Source organism: Parasteatoda tepidariorum, chromosome 1 (genome assembly GCF_043381705.1).
Source record: "Parasteatoda tepidariorum isolate YZ-2023 chromosome 1, CAS_Ptep_4.0, whole genome shotgun sequence".
NCBI lineage: Eukaryota > Metazoa > Arthropoda > Arachnida > Araneae > Theridiidae > Parasteatoda > Parasteatoda tepidariorum.
The window spans coordinates 44,983,566-45,009,289 of record NC_092204.1 but is presented as its reverse complement, the minus strand read 5'-3'; the positions used below and the strand labels follow the sequence as shown (position 1 = coordinate 45,009,289).

Below are 25,724 nucleotides of genomic sequence, written 5' to 3'. Positions count from 1 at the left end.
TATATATATATACATAATGATAAGAAACATTGTCTTCAAACCCCGTTTAAGGCAATAAGTAGTACCAGAAGCTAATTGTGACTAAACTTAACAAGTATTGTCATTAGAAATAAAATGTGCATTTATTAAAGAAATTTTGTATATTTTCACATAGTTATCACATAGTTATGATTACATAATGCATTGTCATAAAAAATAGATATAAATTAGTTGTGTTTCTGGCTAGATTTAATGTGGGAGCCCTCTAATGATAGGGTTAGTTCAAATAAACCATGAAACTTCAAAGGTTCAAGACATTTCACAAAATATCAGAAAAAGAGCAAATTATGGTAGGATTAATTCCTCAGCATGCAGTCCTGCATTTTGATATTTTGAAAAAGACACTTAAGCTTTTGAAGCTTTATGGTTTACATTTTGGTTTAAGAACTCATTCTTTTCAAGTAATTTACATTTTAAAGTACTGGTGCTACAGAATTGTTTCTCCCACAGTATAGTTTCTTCTTAACAACTAGATTTGAAGTCAGGAAATGCGTTTTTATTCAACCCAGGAAGAAATAAGCGACCTAATGTTATTAGTTTAACTTTTTCATAAAAAATATATAGCAAAGCAATGCAAAGTAGGCAAATACTTTCTTACAAACCATTATCGTATACTAAAAAGTAGAGGGGAAAGGACAATGATTTCCCAACTTTAACGTGCAATGACGTCGAATTCAAGTAAAACAGTTGAATTCGTTGTCTTGTCTTGCAGGTTTTAGCAACAAAATTTCGGTATTTTTTTATTTCAGGTGTTAGGTTTTATTGTAAATTAAAGTTGGCCATTTCTTTTATTCATTTTGTATTTGTGTAAGAAAAATAAACTAATTTGGTGTTTTTTCCTTTCTTTTTGTAAGCTAATTAATTTAATCTTATAATAATATTGCAAGCAATACAGGGAAGAATTTAAGACTAAAATCAGTTCACTAAGGTTGTTTTTAAACTTAATAAATAAAATGTAGAATACCTCAAAACATTTCATCCACGTAACATTTCTTTGTAGTAATTTATCTGTACAAGCATTAATGCTACGAGCAAACATTACGTACTGATTGTTTATGTTTAGAATATAATACAATACACATCTTTAGAACAATCTGTCACAACAGCTGATGAGTCTTTAAATATGTGTCCGTCCTTTAGTGATATTAAAGTACTCTATGTCGATCCTGTAATAGTGCTTAATCGTGCTTATTAGAACATTCTTTGTTCGTCCTAGTCATATACATACGTTTCTAAACGTAACGAATTAAGAATAATAAATGTGTATATTTTGCGATCCACAGCGAAAAATTCCGGATCAAATTCCGGTATGAAGTACCGGCAGTTTGGGTGCATCATCCGTCAAATCCATTTTTACCGTAAAATATTATATCACAGTTTTCATAGCAAAATTTTTTTAATTAGAATGATTCAGTGATTGTACGGTAATTGCTACTGTAAAAATTACGGTATATCTGATTTTTGTTCCATAACGTATTCCAGTAAAAAATGGATTTTACGGTAAAAAGTACCCGCACTCCGAGTGCGGGTACTTTTTACCGTAATTTGATCCAGAATTTTTTTTACAGTGTAGTACTAATTTTTATAGTTCATGTCATTTAAGGTCATGAAAAAAATCAAAAAATATATAAATTTGATACCATATTGATAAAATATTTAATAATAATAGAAAAAAAATCGAATTCCTCGAATTTCTGAAGAAGATTTAAGGTTATGTGGAACCTTCAGAGTTTTTTTTTTTACGAATCTTTTAATTACATTTTTAAATTATCACCTAAATGATATACAACCGTTACGTATATTCTTGATGGATGCGATAACTATTCAAACATTACGTTAAATTTTTTACTAAAAAGTAAACTAGAATGTTGTTGTCCTTAATGTCCACTAATGAAACACCCACAACTTCCTGCAGTTTTCAGAGCAGTGGAAATATAACGGTGGTATTAACTGCGCAGTTTTCATTTCTAGGAAACCTGTTGTAAAATTATCGATATAAAGATTAACCTCGTATCGAAGTCATCGTGTCATTTTTCAGTAAGAAAGAAAACTCCTCTTCATGGTTGGATGAATGAGTATAGAGTGACCTTGATTGGAAGCACAAGACGAATATCCATTGAAGGTATTTCAGATACAAATTCATTGTTTTGATTTCATTTGGACGCGAGGCAAACGAAAACATAGGAGCCTTAAATTCATAATGTTTTGAAATTAAAAATTTTGTAAATTTGATTTGTTTATATGATTGTATTGATTTGTTTTTGTTTCCAAAAAAAAACTTTTCTTTCTTTCCTCCTCTTCCTCCTCTTTTTTGAAAATAATTAAAACGTATTTATCAAACTTCTTTTAAAAATGAAAAATTTTAAGAGACACATATTTGGTTTTATAAAAAGTTTCCTCAAAAATTTCGAGTAAAACAGTAAACATGATAAACGTGATAAAGATAAAAAAAAGTCGTGCTGGAATATATTAAAGGAAAGGAAAATTTTTAATTATAAATACAACACCGAGAGGGCAAATTAATAGCATAGTTCTAAAACTATTTGTTTAATGACAGAATACATTTTCATTGCATATAATTTCCGTTTTCTAAATCGAGACAAATTAAATAAATAATGTGACAAGATTAAAAATTCTAAATTTATAAATATAAATTAGGTAAGCTTTTCTTGGCCAGTAGTTCAAGCCCTGAAGTAATAGGAAAGTTATAATTACAAAAAAAAAAAAATTGGTAGCATTGATTAAGTGTAGATTCTCGCAAANAAAAAAAAAAACTTGGTAACATTGATTAAGTGTAGATTCTCGATATGTTTCTTCTTCTTTCAAAGCAGTGCAAAGGTTGCTACCAATAATTTTTGCCATCCAGGCAAGGCTCTTCAAATTTCCGTTGCTTATTAAAGACATAGTTTCCAGTAGAAAACCGATGTCAAGCCTCATTGTCTGCCGTCAGTGAGCGGGTGGGCGTCCACTTGAATCAGACTGCGAAGGAACCGAACTCCCGACTTTTCGAGGATGTTTTTTAAACTGTTCTACGATAAGGCTCTCAACTTCGCACACAAGTTGTAGGGCTAGTAAAGTAGGAGAACCATCCCCTCTATAGAGGTTCAAAAGTGTGATGGCATATCTCCAGATCATTCTCAGTGACATTTCCCATACCGTTGCTAATAGCCCATGGTGCAGCTCTAGTGCCAAGTAAATAAATTACTATTTCTCATTTTTTGGAGTTGAGATTTAACTTTACCTTTCAAAATGTGTAAAAACGCTCCATTTGATATTAACCTGAAATTGCGCCCATTTTTTAGAATTTTTCCCAACAGCAAATTCGGATAGTTATTGCACCACAGTTTTTACAGTGTATTTTATCCATATATTTTGCAATATCCATCTAGGAATAAAATTATGGTTCGTATGGCAGCACAGTTCCTTAACCAGTAGTTCATCGTGGTCCAATTAAACAGTATTATACATTTAAAGTATTAATTCCGACTTAAAAATACTTCATAATTAAAAATTAATTGCATTGACGAATGAAGAATTGATTAATTAACTATTATATTTAGCGATATCGTTTTAAGCACGTGAAATGTTTGTTAGATTTTTCATGCATGAAAAAATTCTAGAATTGAAAAAAAAATAGTTGATTATGATGAGCATTGTCATATTTTCCCAACACTGTCTTGTGATTGATATCAATGACACAAAACGCAATGTGGAAATCAAAGGCGGAATCTTTCTGAGCCATCTGTTGTCCGTTTACAATGGCCATATTGTTTTCCTCTTTTTTATTATTTGTTTCGTCGAAAATAAACACATGTTAAAAGAACAAACAGTTTATTAATTACAAAGGATTTCAGCATGCAATACGCATTTTTAATAAGTAGTAAAATCATGTCTGTTAATTACTTATTGTATTGGAGTTAATCCACATCTAGGTAATGGTATTTAGTATAGTATTGTGCATTATTAATTAATTGACTATTCAGAATTTCGTAACTATTTCGTAACTAATGAAAGCCAATGGAAGTGATAATGATTCCTTTATTTATAATTAGGCAGAGTACATTTGCGTCGCATGCATCTATTTGTTTTTAAGAGCGGGGAAAATTAAAATGCACAGTTTCAATAGTACTCTAAATTTAAAAAAAAATTCTTTCAGTTGCTGTATATCTACTAACGATTCGCCTTTCTGCTTGTTACGAAGCTGAATTTATATCGATGATGAATTTAAAACTTCGTTAATTTTTTTGAAATATGTAAAAGAATGGGGATATTTCTAATTATGAGAAGAATAGATGAAGGGACTCATTATTTTCCCATCAAAGATTCTTATGACTGAATAATTATGACTGAATGTTAATGAATTTTCTAATTTTTCTTATATTAATGTTCTTTAAGGAGTTTTATTAATATAGTTCATTTTTAAAGACTTAGTTTTACAGTTGCAAGTTATCTGATGAGCCAGAACATGTACTTAAAAAGTTTTTTGTTTATAATAATGACAACTGGTCAACCCAAACTTTCTGATTTTTTTCTTTATCTTAGCAGCTTTCTTTGGCATTGATTTATAAACGAAGCGAAATTTTGAAGAACGTTTTTAGAATGCAGAACAATTTCTATCCTGTTATTAATGTCAGTTTTAGTGTTTCTTTACCCGAACGTGATGAGCAAAACAGTGTTTTTGATTTTCAAAATACAACTTTATTTACTACCAGGCATTTAAACATTGATTTTTGTATTATGGAAAACCAAAAACTTTGCTAGATTCAATTCAAAAATCAAATAAGATTAGGGAAAAATCGAAAATTAAAAGCTAATATCCTCTTTACTACTGAAGCATAAAGGAATAAAGCAAAAAATATTTCACAATTCCGAATTTTTATTTTACTACCATAAGTCATAATAAGATAAACTAAATATGAATTATACTGCCAGGGGGCTAACAATTTTAGGTACGCATACGTGGACCTCAGGTTTTAACTAAGAAAAATAATGTAAATATTTCAAATGTTAAATTGAAACTAAAGTTGGAACGAAGATGCGTATAATGTTATATTATGGTCTATTTAAGAACAATGATGTATTAACAATTAAGAATTTTATTAAAAGAAAAATACGAAGTTTTTTTGCAATGAGATGCAATACTAAATGCAATACCAATGCTTAGCAATTCATTACTGCATGAAATCTCAGTTTCAAAACTATTTTAATTATGCAAACCACGCAAAATAAATAAGTGTTGAAAAGAATCTAACATTAACTATAAAAAAATTCATTCTTGGGGGTAAAATATCAAAATTATGAAGAAAAAAAACATAAAAAATTAAAGTTACGAAATATATATATGTACCTTAATAAAGCAGTAGATATAAAATTAATAGATATGAAATTGAACACTCATAATTCTATGAGATTTAACTACTACGCTGTCATAAATTTCGCCATACGTTCTAAGGTAGTAACATATACGTGGACCATCATATTCACGAATGTATTATTTTTAAATATTAAGTAGATACATTTAAAAGTTTCATACTGATCACAGAACTACTAAATCAAAAGAACAAAATTATTTTCATAATAACTAAATTGTATTATATTTGAAATTCGTTGCAGTTTCGAGTGCGTGGATTCAGCGCCATTTTCCGAAAATTACTTCTGTTTATGTGAAATTCTACCCAAAATAAAACTTGCATGTTCTGCACCTATTGCGGAATCCCCATCCTCGAATATTTCAGTTAAGGTATGATTACAAAGTTTCTGTAGTGTATTTTTAGAAGCTAAGAAGCAAAGGTCCACATATGGGACAGAGGTAATGAAGAGGTTAAATATTAATTTCAACTCTTTTTGTTGTTGTTATTATTACCTTCTTATGAGCGTCCTCTGCCAGAAGTCTAAGAATTCCAGTTTTCTTTTTCTGTTCTTCTCCTCTTTTGGAGTATGACATGATGTGAGAAGTGGAATTGCAAATATTTGATTCAATGGCTATCAAACGAAAGAAATCGAATTAGTTTATACGTTTTAAAACAGAAAACATTACAAATTATATAATCGGAGTACTTATTGCTAACGCTTACAAAGTACTCTGATTGCAACTACGTATATACTTATTCATAAACTAAAAGAAAATAAAAAAGTTGTTTTTATTAAATGTTAGCTCAATACCCGTTCTTCACACGGGAATATTTAAAAATAAATAAGAAATCAATAAATCAGTGTTAAGAAACATTACGAAATCATGAAATTAAACTGAAAAATCATATGCTGACACAATTAAAGAACTTGGAAGAACCAGATAAGTGATATTTAATGAATCGGAATTGATGAGATTAAAAAAAAAGTGGTTGTATAAATACGGGTATGTTTAATGTAACAGAACTGTTTTTGCTTTCACTTAAATTTTAACATAACTAATTACATCAGTTTTCAGTATGCTTGCATGATTTTTATTTCAAATTAGGTCGTGGTAAATAAATAAAAAAGAAATATTTGTCCCACTTTCTAAAAATTGGTAATAAAATAGTTCAGATGCAACTTTTCTTTTGTTCTGAAAATGTCACTAACCCGTTTATTTCACTAAGTTTTTCAATTAATATAGCTAAAATAATTTCAATTTTTTAATTTAATGTTATATATTGATATCTTCGGTGGCCTTATGTAATTGAAGTAAGCGAAGTTCGTTGTTTGTAATTCATACCTTTGAATAAAGATAGAATGTATTTAACATCTCTTGGCATGATGCTATTGCTCACGGCCGATTCATGATAGTTAAAATTCCCCTTAAATTAAACACTCAATTCCAAAGTATAGGTATTAAAATTGCTTGGTTCAGTTTTAAAAATCACCAAATATATCAATATAATATTTTATACCTATATAAGTATATATGGTACTTATTATATAACCCTTCAATATTTGAGTTTATACATATTTGTCAGTGGCAGCCAACTAAAGCCGAATTTTAAGAAAAAAATATGCATTCGAACTTTATAAGGATTTTGGAACCTGACCATTTCTCTATCTGACTTTAAATTTACTGTTGAAGTATTTATAAGTAGTGGTGGAAAAAATTTCTTTTATTTATAATTCCTTAAAATATTAATACACTGGATATTAATACCACTGGAAAAAATATTTTCTGTAACTGCAGAAAACCTGTTGTAGAATTCTTATCAGAAGCAATTCGCCAATTACCATAATACAAGTAGTACATATTACCGTCAGTGATACATATGAATTAAGCGTCGTCTGTGAATAGGAATTTTTTACGGCTTTCTTAAAAAAATTCCCATTAATCTTTTTTCAATGAGCTTGATCATTAGCTTGAGCTTATTAATCAGTTAATTTAAAGGCCATTAGGAGCAAAACATTAGAGCTAGGCGCTTTCAATCATGGACAAATAGTAGGCGCTCCACGCAATGGGCTATTCGATTTCCAGAATTCGTCAGAATATTAGGTCGACAGTTCATGAGGATGCATGTTCGGATAACCAGGGGCCCCCCTTGCCTCACTACTTCAGTAATGAAGAACCGAAATGTAATGGAGGTATTTAAATTTTTCACCTCTCTATAAATAGCAAGAAAATTGACTAGAATCTAAAATAGCTATAAAGTCCCCCCCACATGATGTAGTTCTGTCCATTTTATTGATTTTCTTTGACAATTCTATGTTCATCATGCCGAGGGCAGTTTTTTGATTCTTAACTTTGTCATCTAACTGCGAAAAATTAATGTCCTTGCTGACATTAGGGCGGAATTCAGCTAAACTCTCGCAATTACGATGGCTCAATTAAGGCAATCAAAAGCCAGTATTTTTTGTAAAACTATCGCATTTTGCGGTATGTAAAAATATAGGCTTTGGATTGGCAAATTTGTCCATCGCAATTGCGAAAATTTAGCTGAGTTCCGCCCTAGAAAGCGATGGATTCTCGAAATATAGATTGCGTTCATACGATAAATTAACGAAGAAGCTGACATAAAAGTGACACTGTACTGATATTTTGTTTAAATAAAGTTCATTAAAGAAAGACATTAAAATTTTTTTTTAAATTCGATTTGGGGGTCCCCTCTGAAGCCCGGGGCAACTTCCCCTACCTTAGTCAGGCTCTGCAAATATCAAGCAATTGTACAAAGGGGCTAAGAAATAATTATCCTTAAACGAGCTTGTTGTGTTTTGTTTAGCCGTATTGTATGTAGGTAGTGATGCCAAAAACTCAAATTACCACAAATGGATTAACAACAATCACAGCACTAGCTGTATATACAATCACCTCATGGCAATCACTACAGCGCCATTACGTGTGCGAAAATTAAGCATAGTGCTACACAGCTTTCACAGCATTGTTTGTTATTTATTCAATGGCACTTCAGTTTACATGTACAATGGAAGAGTGGAAATAAAAAAATGGCTGTCAGTTCTAAACTGTAAGGTTTGAAAAAATCGATTTGAAAACTAATCGATTCAGAAATGGTTGGAGAAAAAGCAGTGTAACAGCAGCAGGGGTGATTTTTAATTAATTTATCAATTTGAATAGTAATATTAAAAAATCAATTATAAGAGGTTTCATTATTTAAGCCTAAATCTAAATCTGTCAAACAAATTGTCGAATCAAAGCAAAAATAAAAATATATTGACCTTTTCTGCCTCAGCCTCTTGCCGCAATTTTAATATGTTTTTTCTAATTTTATTTTTGAAAAAGATGTTTTTTGATCTATAAAGTGTTGCAATAAAATGTTATTAGTTCACTTTTAACACACGAAAGAAAAGCTGTCTAAAATTTAATATTAAGAAACTACATCCTTAAGTACTATTTCCATAATTCTTGTACAAAAAAAAAAAGTATAATCATATAGTAAAATTTCATTGAAACCTGAAATACAAATAGTTATCAAAGGAAAATATAATATTTCTATATCAAGAAATTAAAAAAAAACAAAACAGTAACATCATGAGTAGATAAAAATTAATTTTTTAAAATTCTCTACAGATCAATAAAAATTAAAATTTAAATTACTAGAAAGAAATATAGTTCTGGTGTGTAGAATTCGAATCATGAAGATATTATTTGATATTTTAACTTCTGTGCTTACGACCTTCATTTTTTAAAATCTATTTAACGTGTATACTTTCTTGACTACAAACAGGGTCTTACAAAGGGTTTTCAGGGTATTCATAATAAAAAGTGGTGCATAAAAACTATTATTTTATACTGTAAGAATAAATGTGAATACAGTGTGAAATACTAAGTAAATACAGAATGAATTTTAATTTAATACACTTTTCTGGATTTACTTCAACGATGAAAATTAGATCATTTCTTGTTAGTAACATTATTATCAGATCACAAAACTGGTTTATGAAAAAATCGAAATATCTGATAAATATTAATTTGAGAATACATAAGATTGATAAATTGTAAACCACTACTCAATAGGAACATCAAAAAGCTCGGTAATTTTTACCGAGGTGCTTTGATATTTGATAAAATTAACAATAAAATATGATTTTATGACAGGTTATAAAATCTGGTAAATGTGGTAAAATTGGGTAATTTTATCACTATACTTTAAAACCTGGCATAAAAACTATTTATTCAGTTAAATTTACTTTTCAGTTTTGTGTTTTTTACAAAGTGTTTGATAATAAGAACATGAACAATAATTTTAAAAACCAGAGTTTCCGGTAAACCGTTACCACATGAACGGAAAGAGTACCTAATGAATGGTTCACTTGATGTATAATTTGGTTTAACTAACTAGAATTACATTTTTACCAAAATATCATCACCATACTCTACAATCATTTTACCACATTTTTTTTCAGTGTAATTATTAGAAAGCGATAGACGGAACTCATTGAATGAGGCAATTAGAGAGAAATTAAAAAAGAAGAGGCTCACATGCGTTTGACAAAAGAGTAATTTCCGTGGAACCATATTCGGCAAGGGTCAAGTCTCCGGACAGCACCTGAGCTGGGTCACTAGGCCTCACCAGTTGGTACCTGTTAGTTTCCAAGCCTTTTTCTTGACAGACCATATTCCTCAGTTCAGATATCTTCACTCTCGGAGAAACTCGTACTACAGTCAGCTGATTTCTCGGCAGATGAACTTGGACTCGGAATGTCGGCTGAAAATGGTGTCAGGATCGATTAGCAATTATTATAATCATGTGTTTAAATGTTTTGACACAACAAATCAGTGATATATTATTCTGTTGAAAAGGTGGTTTTTGGTCTAAATTTAAGCATATGAAATTCATTTAATTTTTGTAAAATTTTCCTGTAATAAAAAACTGTGTAATTGGATAATTTTGACAATTCGGATTTTTTTAGCATGATATTTCATAAAAATTTTCGGCATTAACAATTTTTACATATTTCTACACCTATTCGTTAATGTAATCAAAATAAATGTTGCTTTATTAAAACGAAATAATTGTAAGTGCTTAATGCTGTGAATGTCCACTGACTCTAAAATGCTGTGAAGTTCAAGTTGTATTGATTTGAAATTTTCTTCTTATAGTTCACTCATTTTATGATTAAAATTTTATCATAACATTATTTTATTCCATTTTTTTCTAAAAGTATATATTTTTTTGTGGAATCTCTAATTTCTGTTGATGTAAATTTCGGCTACATATGGATTTGATGAAAGATTAAATTTATTCTGACATTTTTAAAACTCAACGGGGACAGAGTATGAATTCACAAACCTTTATTTTGCAGATATAAGGTCAGTGTGCCTAAATGCGACAATATTCAGTTACTTTAAATCCTAATTCATGAATCATCTGTAAATGTTTTCCAATGAAATTTTCGCATCTCTGGAGCATATCCAGATCTATTCCCAAGCACTTAAGACCTTTTTCTTTCGTGCAATTTCTCGTTACAATTTCATGACTTACTCTCATGCTCCCCCCAACATGAAATTTCCCCCCGAAACGGTGAACACTATCCCCGAATAGTGGTCACAGGTGATACAACCTGGTCCACAACACTGCCTGGAGCATCTTGTTAATCTACGTCAAGAATAAATTGGAAAATACCCCTTTTATTAGATTTAGAGGAGTTGTAAAATAACTGTCGCATTTTGAGCCTGATTCTTAGAGTGACACTAATTGCAACAGTTTGAAGTCCTTAAATGCGACGTCGTTTTCTGCAGTCATTCTACAATTACGTGTTGATTACAGCAATCGATAACAGCTGTAACTGTTTACATATAATTACTACTGTGTAATCAATTACTTAAAACTGCAACTACAAGTAATGACGATTATAAGTAACCATGATATCTGATTAAAGGTAGGGATGATTAAATGTCGTCAGAATATGAAAAGATTGGTGATATTTATGGTTACATGTGATCAAAATATAAGATTACATGTTATGGTGATCACATGTAATCATGATTGCAAGCTATCAAATGTATAATAACAAATAATTACGTAATAACAAATAATTACGCAAATAATTATAAACTAGCAATTACAAATAATATAATATACGATTATAGTACAAATCCCATTACGATAAGACTAGGACATACAATATATGGAAGCAACATAGTACATACAATGTAACTGCATGCAAAGTTTCTTTACGTACAATATATGTATGTACATGTTTGTAACAATTATGTGAATATAACTACAGTGCATATTTACATACAATTTATGTAAATAAATACAATTTATAAATGTACATAACAAATGCACATATGTACATGCATTGTACATGCATACGTACATGCATGTACATTATAAACACACATATGTCGGCAAGTACATAAATTACATTTACATGCGTACATTCATACAATGGTATATTGTATGAGCGTACTTACATATTTACTAAGTATACATACGTACTAAGTATACATACATACGTGTACGTTGTATATACGTATCTAAAGTCCATTGTTTTTACTTGCGTACATAAATACATTGTATGTACATAAGATATACATGCATACAGGTATAAAAAATTTACGTATGTACGTCCATCGTCGTAACACTTCCAGATACATTGTGTTTCCAATCAACATATGCATGTATGTACAATTTATGTATGTGCTTACAAACTAGTTGGGACAAGACTGTAACTTGTATTGGTATCAGTCCTTGAAATCTATTTAAAATTTAAGCAAAGTAGACAGTCAGAAAGTTGTAATTTGTTCAAAGCATTCAGAAACGATTGTAACTTGTATTGTTACTATGCAGATAGAAGCAATTAAAAATTGAGTACACAAGTCGGAAAGCTTTTGGAATTGTGATTGACGATAAATTTAAGGGCTGGTTACCTTAAATGCAACGAAAATGCCCCAAATTTGACAGCGAAATATCTTTGTTTAAGTTGCAGATAATAATTTAATATCAGCAAGAAAAATTTGTTTAAGACTGAAATCGCAATACTTCAACCATTTTCGGTGAAAAAAAATCTTATAAAAGGTCAAGTTTTACTAAATGCGACAAACTTATATGAAATCGTATCTCATTCAGGCACACTGACCCTAAATGTAACAGAAAAATACAATAAATAATCTCACTTCAAAAGGCCTGTTGGCGATTCGGGGTGCTCTCTTTATTGTAGGTTCTTGGACATCCTTCTTCGGTACTATACAGATGGTGTTCGTGTCCAAGGACCCTATCGGTGTACTAGGCTTGTACTGTAGGGTGTTGCTGCCCTTTCCACTGTCCCCGAACACATGTATGACATGACCAACGGGACTAATTTTCGTGGCAGAAGCTGCCTGCACTAGCAAGTCCATCATGGGAGTCCTTTTAAAGGAAAATTGATCAATGCAATTAAACTATAAATAGCTTATTAACAAATTATATAGCAATAAAATTTTTTGTGAAGGTATTTATCAACATTTAAGTTTCCTTGATTATTTTTAATATGTTTCAAAACTTATTAGTTCCAAAACATATTTACACATTGGTTGCTTATTGGCATAATGATTCAGCTAAGGAGTTTTAGATTTCCATTCCTTTCTTTGGCAATTTAACATCTTTTATATCAACGAAATGAGCATGGGAAACAAGAATTCAAAAATAAATAATTAGTATTACAATTTGGACTAAAGCACAAAGTGGATACTAAATGTAGTGTACAAACGCACGTAATAAATCAAATGCACATTTATTATCACCATCCACAGTGTAAAAAATTCCGGATCAAGTTATGGTAATAGGTACTGGCAGCAACCGTAAAATCCATTTTAACGTTAAATCTATTTTTATCTTAAAATTTTATACCGTAATCCTGACGGGGATATTTATTTATCTTTAGGGAGTCAGTGATTTCATAGCAAATATCACTGTATAAAAATTACAGTTAAATATGTTTTGTTCCGAAATATTTTACGGTGAAACTTTTTACCATAATTTGATCCGGAATTTTTTACAGTGCATAAGCTTTATTTAAAAATTTATAATAACAAAAACATGCACTATTTGAGAACAATGAATTGACAATAATAAATCAAAAAATAAAAATAAATAAGTCATCTGCATATAACGGCGTCCTCTGTTTTTTGTAACACGGGAATTTCGTTGCCGAAGTCTGACAGTAAAATTTTAGAATGATGGCGAAAGTGGTATTTTATAGTACTATAAGGCAAAATTCATCACACTAAAGAACATTGCTATTTGTCTCATAACTTGAGATATTATGATCATAACATGCATTTATTTTTTGACAAATACATGTTATGTCCAGTTAACTATCAATTAAGAAGCACTGTCAAAATATCTTATTGTCAAGTTTGAAATAATTTGACAAATTAAATTTTATTTTTTCATTTATTGCTTTATATATTTGATTTTTTAAGCTTATTTTTTACTAGGTACCCCAATACCCAATAGTATTGATATTTATACCAAATTATGTTTTATTATTGCATCCAAGAAGTAAGTTATATTTATAAATTGTACAACAGTAAAAAAACAGAAGTATTTAATGAACATAAAGCAAGTCTCATTGGAATTCGAATCCATACAACATCAAAAATTGAAATTAATTTGCAGATAAGTAGCAAATATAGCTTTTTGAAAAGCGTTTCTAAAAATTATATCACTTTTCTGAAATAAATTTCTACCGGCACTATTTAAAATTTTCTGACTTCTTATAGAAAAATTCACAGAAACACATTACAGAAACCTTTTTTTTTTTGTCAATGAAAAGGGACACACAGGAACATTTTTGAGACTGTATGGTATTTTCTGAGAGAATATTAGCACATATGAATTGAAATTCGACTTTTTCTACTGGATGGGTAACAGGTGTTTAGAAAATCATTTAAAGTTATCTATACCATTGTTATTTCTCAATATTCACGTTAGTTTCACTGCATATATCGAGAAACTAAGAAATTCTCTCGGCATAATAAAAGATATATTGCCGAGCATAAAAGTTTTGATCAATTACACATTTTTTTTCTTGCTTTCTGTTGCATGAGATTTTTTCAGCAGATCTTAAATACTTTCGTATCGCTGATTTCAAATATGAGATTGGTTTTCCTCTCCAAACTACAGTTTTTTTTAAATGATAACTTTGGTCTATTTTTTGTCGAAATGCTCAAGCTTAAAAACGTTACATATAGCTGAGAGTCGACAAACTTTTTGGGGAGTTCATCATCACGATTAAAATTGCAAAGAACCTATGCGCGAAAAAAATCATCATATGCCGTTAGGGGCACTTACTCGTTAAATTTTTTTTTTCGTGTGCTTATAAACAGGTCATAATAGGAGAGCGCTCCTGGTCACGTACGACGACGTTTCCGGGCACAGATTCCTATGCAATTTTAATCCTGTCGCTGTGCCCTAATTCTCCTAAAAGTTTATCGCAACATTTACGCAACCCGTATATTTAATATTATAATAATATATAATAATATTATTATATATTTAATAATTAATATATAACGTTTTTAAACTTATACATTTCTACAAAAATTGACCAAAAATGCAATTAAAAAATTTGCAACCTTCGGAGCTAAACTAATATCAGATTTGAAATTCCCACACTTGAATTAGACATGATCATGTATTTGTGTAAATGCAACAAAAAATTTGTTCCCAGAGTTGAATGGAGAAAGTAAATTACGTATTCTGAAATTCAGTTTGTTTTTAAATGAAGTAAAATGTAGTAATTTATCAGACTTTGTTTCTTGATTTTACCTTCTCTCGACAGTGAGCCGGACTTGTCTGCCATCCGGCAGAATGACGTCCAAGTCCATCCGTCCTTCGAGGAGTTCATTAATGGCGCAGTCATCTCCGTTGCTGTGGTATACGTTCGACATGGTTTGTGTTTTAGACAATTGCTGTTGTTGTTGTTGCTGTTGCTGAAGACAACGGCTGAAAAAACAAAACAACATAAGTAAATAATAAATAAAAATGTTATGGATAAATTAAAATAATTTCAAGTCTAATGTTATGCCAAGCTAAAACTTTATATTTAAGCATCCTTAAATTTAGAAGTCAAGCATTTATTAATTGCTAAGATGTAACTTCTGCTTGGAATTTCAGAATTGTACTAATAAATAATTAGCAGCTTTTAAGCTAAAAATAGCTTTCAATGTTTTAATTTTTTTGAAAAGTTAAACTCTAATAAATAAAAAAAGCATAAGATATATTGGGTGCGATTCCATCAGGATAAAAATAGCTAAATTGAAAAGTTGTCGCAAATAAAAACATTGAGAATAAAATTGTGGTTGAGACTACCAAAGTGTGCTTAATTTTATCGTGTTTTCTGGTTCGCCAAATAGGTCAGAAATTTTTACCGAAACGATTTTGGTAATGATTTTGGTAAAATCATTAATAACATTTGATAACAATAAAAATGGTTTTATAATGCCCGCTAAATTTATTTGGTAAATGTGGTAAGATCATGTGGTAAATGTGGTAAAATTAGGTAATTTTATCATGAGTTTGAATGGTTTTATTCAGTTAAATTTATTTTACAGTTCTGTATTTTTTACGAAATGTGGAGTTATAAGAGCAATTACTTTGAAAATCAGAATTTCAATACTTTAAATTTTGATTTAATAAATCAGAACCATTTTTTAAAACCAAAAATGTCATTATCATGCAGGGCGGTAATTTTGTCAAAATTTTTTTCTGCTCGAATATTTGACCCAAGTTTGGTTTTTACTTTTATTAAGTTAAATTCGCATTCATAAATTGGAATGCATAAAAAACGACGTGAAAAAAAATGAAAATAACAAAATTATGCAGAAGGCAGGGAATTAGTTATAAACAAGAGATAATTTTTATAAAAAAATTTGTTAATGTGATATTTTCCACAAAATTTAGCAACCGCTTTGGTGCAGGATCCTGAAAGGGATTTTTATCTGGTATCTTACTAACGGAAGTGTATCATACACTGTTGCAACATGCCCATTTCTTTTTAAAATAATGTATATTTTAAAACAATCTTAAGTTTTTTTTCTTAAGCAATTTAAAATCGAAAGAATCGACGACCTCTGAAATACATATATATTTAGTGCATCAATTTATTCAGATTATAAATATTGATGATTGTACCCAAATGTTAATGTTAAGCACTCATTTTAAATACAGTATAATTTTATTCAATATTCACACCAGTTCTTAGATTTTAAGAGGTATGAAACTAAATATTTTAATTTTTATTTCAAATTACTTTTTTTCTCATCGGAAAAAAAAAACTTTCATAAGAAAGCAGCAGAGGCTTAGGAAGAACAAAGTGAAAACAAGTTTTTATAAGAGATTTATGTAAGAATGAATTCATAAGATAGTGACATGAACATAAGAAGATTATCTCCAATGTTTAATCTGATTTTAGAGATAATTATTTACTTAGAGAAAGTAAAAGGAATCTGATTGATAGAAAGAAATAAGTTTAAAATGCATTCCTTAGCTAGTTTTTGAATTAGCGTTCGAAAACTTACATGTGATAAATAATGGGACGCAATATTCATTATTGTGTAAGTGGACGCAACATTCATTATTGTGTAGTTGTTTGGCCTAGAGTAGGGAAATGGTTTTTTTTGTTGTTGTTGAAAGTTTAACCTTAAAATTTTAAGAATTTAAAATAGAACAAAACAGAGATGTTGTTTTTAGAAGCAAAAAAAAAAAAGAAATCGTTTTTTTTTGTAGTAAAAATTTTAAACGAATTACTTTTTCTTTTATTTTTTTTTTACTTTCTGTTTATTTATTGGTGTTTCTACGAAATCGAGCACTTTTGCATCAATGAGTTTGTTAGGATATATCTCATGACTTGTTTTTAATCCGAAGTATTTGAATATTTTTAAAAGTAAAAGCCTTCTTCGGTAAAAGTTTTGAAGAAAAAAAATTTAGTGTAAATCAAAAAAATTATATTTTTATAATACATCATATGGACACAGTATTTTTAAATGCTAAATTTATTTTCAAATTAAATTTCAAACATATTTTCAAATTTCTAACGAGTTTTCGCATTTTCCTAATTTAAAAGAAGCAATATTTAAAAGAAGTAATATTTAAAGGAAGTAATATTTAAAAGAAGTAATATTTAAATTAGAAGAAGTAATTCTCGGATTTCTCATATTTTGACGTAATTACGTTTGCCACATACTTTAACGACTTATCAGGAATATGAATAACTTTTATAGTTAAAACTAATCAAGAACTCTTAGAAAAAAATTTTTTAGTCAAATTTAAAATTTCTTATTAAGATTTTATTGATGGGAAAATCTTAACTTGTCGGTCTTTTGTATAGAAATAGTTTCTCTTCGTAATAGCATACGGAGAAAAAAAAATCCGGTAAAATTCCCGTACTGCATGGTAATGAAATTTCTGATAAAAATAACCATTATTCCGATTATAAAAACCTAAATAGACGGTATTTAAACAATTTTTTTGGTAATTTTCCATTCGTATGGCAACCGTTTACCTGTAATTCCGTTTCTCAAAATAATAGTTCTTATTACCATACATTTAGTAAAAGAACTGTACGGAAAAATAAATTTAAAGGAATAAATGTTTTTTTTATGCTGTGCTCTAAGATATATTGTGATGATATTATCAAATCATACCACATTTACTAAATTTTATCACATGTTATAAAATCATATTTTATTGTTAATTTTACCAAAGTCATTACCAAAGCGCTTCGGTAAAATCAGCTTTTTGTTGTTCCCATAGACACAGAAACACGATAAATTTTATCTTATATTCTAGTAATTTTGATCATATATTTTTTTTCTCATACATATATTTCTCATACATTTTCTCATTTTTCCCCATACATATATATCTATTTACTCAAGTTGTATCGTAATAATCTTTCTTTAAGTAATAGTTTTTTTACAGTAATAATACCATAGTTATAGTCTTTCTTACAGTAATAGATTCTTATAGTAATGAAAATAAGCACCTATGCCATAATGGATATTTTTCTGTTTACTGATTTACAAATTTTCTCATACACTATAGTTCATTCTGTTTATGCTGCCTTTAACTCAAGTGACACATTTTTTTTGGTTGTTTTTACTGTGCAGTTTGAATTTTATTATGGTCACCTTATATTTTATAACTTCAATTCACAAGGTCACTCGATCAACTTTTTACATAATAACCCTACCTCTTCCAAGCCGAGAAAGTTACGCTCTGGTTTCGTGTTTCATGAAGAAAAATGAGGTAGTCAATCCCTAAAATAACCATCGTTTTGGCATCAAGATTTTCGCGTAAAGACGGAAGTCGAAAAGCCGAAGATTTAAAGCCAGTCTTTTGAAGCATGTCCACTTTACGTGCTGCGGAGTTTCAGATGATACACAGTTTCCGATATTCGAATAGAAAAAAAAGAAGAAAACAATGGCTTGCAAGATTATGTTAAGTAAGTTTCGCGTTTCCTTTCTGTCTGCTGCTTCATTCTTGGAGACAGAACTCTCTCAGATGGGAGAACTTTGGCGGAAAAAGAGGCGAAAAAATTGTATGCCAAAATTATTCGAATCCATTCATTGAGATAAGGTGTTTAAAAGGAAACCTTCAACCATAACATAACGTTTGCAATTTCACATTTCTGAGAAGGAAATATATATATATATATATATTTCAGTAAAATATATCTGACGAACGGTTATGTACTGGTCAAGGTCAGTGGACTAAGATACAGCAGTAATGGTGTTTTATTGTTCTTTTTTCATATTGAAAGTGTAAGAAATTCTTGTCATGATTATAAGATGAGGAAAGAAACTTTATTATGAATAAAGTGTTCGTAAAAGGAAGTCAAACGTTCGTTTAACTCAAAATTTGAAATTATCATTCTTCTTTTATACCTATTTTTATGATTAATTTTAAGATTAAGTTTCCTTAATTCTGATTGGTGGTTTAGTCGCTTGAGAGAGTTCCATATACCAAGGTCGCAATCTTTGAAAATTTAAGTGCGTTTTGGGAAATATTACTTTATTTATTAATAATTTATTTTCTTTCGTAAAATTCCAATTTTTCTAGATCAACCAAATAGTTGTTTCACAAAACAATTTTTTCATATAGTGTTCTTTTTATGTAATTAAATGTTTAAGTTAAGTCTTATGGAATTATTTTTGGTTTATATACAATTGTACAGTATAGTTGTTCATAATTCAAAATCTAATTTTAAATTATTTTTTTTTTTACAAGAATTTTTTTTATCGTTAGTTTGTTCAACAATCTGAAAAATAATTCATTAAGTATTTGCAATTCAAGCTGTTTTCTAATAAATGTTTGATAATAGGAGAAACGTAATAATTCTTTTGAATAAAAAGTCATAATACCGCAGAACTTCAACGCATATTTAAATAACTGATCTGAATTTTTAAACTATTTTGAACATACGTCATTTAACTTATCCAGTATAGAAAAAATTACTCTTTTAAAAATAGGACACAAAAAGAAACTGAAAAATCGCAGCATTTTATTTTTAAATCATGCCTATTAAAACTTTAAGAAAAAGTAAGAATGAAAATGCAGTTAAAGATTACTTTAAAATAAAAAATGCTGAAAATACTACAAAAAAAAAATGAGAAAAGTAACTGCACTTACACAAATAGCCTAAATTAGAATTTTGAGCAAAACACTTTTATACAATTAAAAAAAAGAGATAAATATGTAGATTTAATTGTAAAGTTAATCAACTACCAGATAAATTTATATTAATTGAATATTTTTCAGCTTGATTTAAAGAAAATAATATTTTTAAATTAACTATTTTCAAATGATTTTAAATATAATAATAAACTCGGTAATTGTAGCAGGGAGTTTTGGATTTCATTTATTTTTGTATATTTCGAAATAAAAAGCTCTTGTACATTTAAATATAACTGAACTCTTTCTAGGCTTAACTCTAATGTTGCTTTCAATGCTTTGAAGTTTTTAAAAATCAAATAATGCTTTCAATGCTTTGAAGTTTTTTAAAACTCAAATGATGCTTTCAGTGCTTAGAAGAAAAATGCATTTTTAAAAATCAAATAATACTTTCAATACTTTAAAGAAAGTTGTATTTTTAAAACTCAAATGATGATTTCAGTGCTTTGAAGATTTTAAAAATCAAATAATGCTTTCAATACTTTGAAGAAAAAAATATTTTTAGGAATCAAATGATGCTTTCAATGCTTCAAAGAAAATTGTATTTTTAGAAATCAAATAATGCTTTCAGTGCTTTGAAATTTTTGAAAATCAAATGATGCTTTCAATACTCTGAAGAAAAAAATATTTTTAAAAATCAAATGATGCTGTCAATGATTTGAAGAAAAATGTATTCTTAAAAATCAAATGATGCTTTCGATGCCTTGAAGAAAATTATATTTTTAAGAATCAAATGATGCTTTCAATGCTTTGGAAAAAATTGTATTTTTAAGAATCAAATGATGCTTTCAAATGATGTGGAATGAAAATTTAATATGTCATTGAAGTATTGAAGTGCAAGGTTTGGAATTTAAAAAAAAACTCTTTTATAAGTTTCAAGACTACAGAAAATATCAAAGAAAAATGAAATTATACCTAAACTGTCCTAATTACGCCTGTCATTGTTTTGTATAATTTAGTGTGTTGCACCACTCTAAATAAAAGAATTCGTGCGGTGCCCCAAGTTCTTTTCAAAAGACGACACATGTCACGATGTTATCTTCCATTGACCTGGTTAAGCCTTTCTTACTAATATTCACACGTAGTTATGGGACAATCAGGTTTTGTACATTGATAGCTTCTCTTTTAAACTTAAGTTGACTCTTTATTCTATTGAAACGTGATGAAATTGATAGTCAAAAATATTTAGGTTGATTGGCGAGCTATTATAGAATTACGCCTTGTTGCACGAAGGCAAAGAATTAAATTTCATTAAGTAACTGCGTTTCATAGACGTTTAAAGTTAGATTCACAAAACACTTTAACCTGGTACAATTGCAATAAGTTGCATATAATTGTTCAATTTTCAAGTTAATTTACTCGGAAAAAAGGAAATTCCGGCAAAATTACAACACTGCATGGTGATAACATTTCTGAACCCCTTCCCCTTAATTCTGGTTAATAAAATCAAAGTTATATGGTATTTAAACTATTCATTTGGAAATTTTTAAGTTAATATGGTAACGGTAAATTTTATGACATATACCAAATTTTAGCAAATATTATAAAACCGTATTTTATTGTTAATTTTATCAAAATTACTACCAAAGCGCTTCAGTAAAAATTACCGAACTTTTTGGTACTCCCATGGAGTTATAAACGATGTAAATTTTACCATACACAGATAGTTTTGACCATACTTTTTTTCTTAGAGTGGAGTTAGCTTTTTTAAACTAAGCTCTGATTTGGAATAATGTTTTAATTATTTTGTAATAATTTGTGATATAGGTTTGTAAATAACCATTATGTAAAATCTCGTTAATTTAAATTTAAAAAAAAATATTTGCAAGGAGCTGATTGGAAATTAAAACTTTTGAATTGTTTGTCAATAAATAGCTTATTTTAAGATGTAAGAAAGTAAATTAAAAAGTTGCATTAAATTGGGTGTGTTTTGCAGAGCAGTCGTCACAAATTTTGATTATCTTATGAGCTCTTGTTAATAAATTATAGAGTTAGAAAAGAAAAGAAAATGCAAATAAAAAAAAGGAAATAAATAATTAAAAAATAAAAATAAATGAATAAAAAAGAAAAATTCTGACCGAATAAATAGCAAAATGTTTGATCGTCGGTGAAAATTACGTTTTTCAGTTTAAAAATAATTTAATAAACAAACACGCTTTTTTTTATATCCTAAACAGTTTGATATAAAAAAGTATGATGTAACTTACATCAGTTAAAGCTTTTGGAATCTCGGTTTTTATTCTGCGAATTAACTTCTTTTGTGATATTTTCAAGATATCAGAAAATATCTAAATAGTTTCCCAGAAATAGTATTCCTTTTTATTTATTTTCTTTTTGAGTTCAATTTATCGAGTATCTACTTGACGAAAAATTTATTAAATATTGCGTTGTCCATGTTAGTGAAATTAAAGAAAAGTATTGAAACGAAACTAAAAAAAAATCCCATAAACAGAATGCATAGTTTTGTTTTCCATAATGCGTGTTTAAACTTTCTGAATACATGATTATGTATTTCAGAATACATAATTTTTTTTTGGAAAATAATTATGTGGATAGAATTTTTTTTATAATTTCATAAGAACATGTAAGAAGTATTTAAAGAATACATTTTTTACGAGTGCATATTCCATTTAAACAATTTTTCTAACTGTTAGAATCAGTTATCTTTGAAACTTTTTTTTATTTAAACAACTTATATCTATATTTATAATAGTGTTCTTATAATTATAAGATCTTTAGTTCATTTATGAATTGGCATTTGATCTAGACTGCAACTAAAGAATTTTAAATCTAAAGGTTATTAGAGTGCTGTGATTGATACTTATTTTAGACACTCTTTAAGACTATTTTATTTGAACTACTTAATTTAAGCTATTTATTTATTTATCATAAAATAAACTTATTAGACTTTTATATTTATCGGTTTATTTCATTCGTGAATAAACATTTTGAACTAATGATATTCATACCAACTACAGAGCATTAAACTCTAATTATGATTGGTATTCATTTCAAATTCATTTACGGAAAAAAAAAAGAATTCTTTATTGCACGCTAATTGTGAAGCGGATTTTGTTACATTTTCGAAAAATAATAAAATCGTTTCGGAATTTGAATTAAGCAAATAAAGGGCGAAATATTGCCGGGTTACTGAACTAAATAAAAATTGTTTGTGTGAAACGTGATTAATATACATTCTTGAACAAAGCGAAAGATCCTCAAGGCATGATTTGTATGTTTTATTCTTCGCCATTTTTGTAAATCTCCGGAAAAAAGGCATTGCACTTAAATGATTTTATGTTGTATTTTGGACTCTACTGGAATACAGAGTATTTGTCCAGAGGACAACAAACTTAGAATATGTCCAAACGATTGCATGGTAAAAGAGACTTGATCGTGAGAACCCTTCGAAATGAAGACATGTAATTTAAAAGCGATTCAAATGAGTGCTTTTTCAAAATGTTAGTCCCTTTAAGGCAAACTAAAAGTATATAGAATCATCACAAGATGATCTACATCATTTTCTCAAATTTGGCCATTTAGTTTCCATTTATCGCTGTCTTCAAACAGTAGTTTAGGTTTGTTTTCATTCGCGAAGAATCTCAAAATCGTCCATGGACATCGAATTCGAAAAAGAAATGATCAATTTTGACAATTCATGCGTGCGATAAGTAGGAAGATTTAAATTTCGGAGAAGACATCTCAATGATTTTTTTTCTTCAATTTTATTTACTTAAATTTTGTATTTCAAATCAACGAGGAATTTCCATTAAATGAATATAATGTTTGTATTGAAAAAGATTGATGGGAAATTTTCAGAAAACGATAACTTTTAATATAACGATAATTTTGCCGCTGAGAAAACGATAATTTTCAAGTAGGATAAGAACATATCGTTTATGTATCATTTGGAATATTTCTTTTGTGCTGCTGTATCACTTAATAAGTATAATTTAAATGTTCCTAAAATCGCCTAATCGCCTTTTACAAAAATTCAAAAAATTTCTCTTTTTAATTTTTGATATAACTTGAAATACATTTTTTTAAAAAATTAACAATTATTGTATTAATTTAAAAGGTAAAATGATATTTAATTTATTTTGAATTGAAATATCCATACATTTCCTTGAAGCACCATTAGATTTAAATTTTGTTTATTTTTTATTTCTAAAATTAAAGTAACATATTTTCTTTAATCATTTTTTTAAATGCACGTAAAAGTAAAATTCTCCCTTTCCCAAGCACAAATATATCTAACTTAAACATATAGTAATTTTCATGCTGTTATCTTTTATGGTTTTCAGATATATTGCTTTAAAGTTTAAAAAAATATTGACAAATGATTATGAAAAAAAAAGTTTTAGCATCAGTTTTAAAAGTTTAATACGGAGATAGCATAAACTAAAAGTCTAATTGAACATAATTTCTTTTCATTTGAAAAAAAAAAAGAATTAGTCGGATGATTTTTTTAAAATAATTTCTTTCAAAATTAATCAATTATTTTATTATTATACTATAGTTTTAATTCTATGTCTATGTACTATTTGGCCATCACGAGATAAGCGCTCAGTGAGGTCACTTTCGTATAAAGCGTGAGCTATTGTCGGAATTAATAAATAATATTGTTTTGGAATAAATTTAAATGGAACAATAATGCGATACCTTTAGTTTCAAATGTTATTCAAAACCTTGGTGTGCGTAAGAAAAGTTGTCACAATGTTTTAGTTACAGTTTTTTGGAGATGCGAACTGTTAATATAGTTTGAAAATTTATATATTTGATTTCAACAACATTAATAGTTTGATTATTTTGATTTCAACCACATCGTCTAGACTCATTTGGAAGTTTTTATTATTTAACAGTGCAGTTAAACAGTGCCGAATTTAAATTATCAAATTGCAGTAAGATAGGAACCGTGATTAGACTATTTTTTAAGGAAATACATTTCATGATATTTGCTGATTCGTAAATGTTTTCATACACATTAGAGGTCACAACTTAATATTTAAGCGATGATTAAAGAACAAAACTGTTAAAATATGTTGCATCCTCATTGAGAAAATAGAGAAAAGCAAAGTTTGATTGACTTATGAAACTTTGGAGTGTTTTAATTTGTTATCCTTTTTCAAGTGTTTTGCGTTTTCCACAGCAATCGAACAGACTTAGATAGTTTCGGTTCTAACTTCCTCAGTAGTTAGGGTCCGAGATAAACATTCGTCACCTCGCCAAATGCGATAAACCGTAAATTTCGGAAATAAAATTTTTTGGCGAATGATTTTTTTCTATCGGAAAGAAATTAAAATTACGTCAAGAAATTTTTTTTAAAAACAAATCAGTATTTTTTTATTACAGTAATTTTCGGTAGATACGCAGCATTACTAATCAGAATTGGGTCCAAATAATATAAGCCTGAAACAAACTACTGTAAAACAGTTTTCTATGCGAAAAAATTAATCATAAAAAAATTGTTAAGATTCGCATTTGGCGAAGACTTTCGAAATTTGGCGAATACTTTTGATGTTTGGCTAATTTACTGGCCAATAATTTGAAATCCTTAGCGTAGGCCCTGAGTACTGATTTATTAAAGTTTAATAGTGTTCTTATAAT

At 28.6% G+C, this 25,724-nt stretch overlaps 1 protein-coding gene across 2 annotated transcripts in view; it reads right to left on the bottom strand.

Annotated features, from left to right (window-relative positions):
* LOC107446084 (cordon-bleu protein-like 1) overlaps positions 1 to 25,724 on the bottom strand; it is a 159,259-nt gene that overhangs the window by 33,474 nt on the left and 100,061 nt on the right. For both annotated transcript variants that reach the window (XM_016060633.3, XM_016060632.4), the window contains exons 2-5: positions 15,213 to 15,389; positions 12,578 to 12,809; positions 9,935 to 10,160; positions 5,903 to 6,021 (exon numbers count right to left, since the gene is read on the bottom strand). In XM_016060633.3, the coding sequence (XP_015916119.2) occupies positions 5,903 to 6,021; positions 9,935 to 10,160; positions 12,578 to 12,809; positions 15,213 to 15,389 (754 nt within the window). The remainder of the gene's footprint in view (positions 1 to 5,902; positions 6,022 to 9,934; positions 10,161 to 12,577; positions 12,810 to 15,212; positions 15,390 to 25,724) is intronic.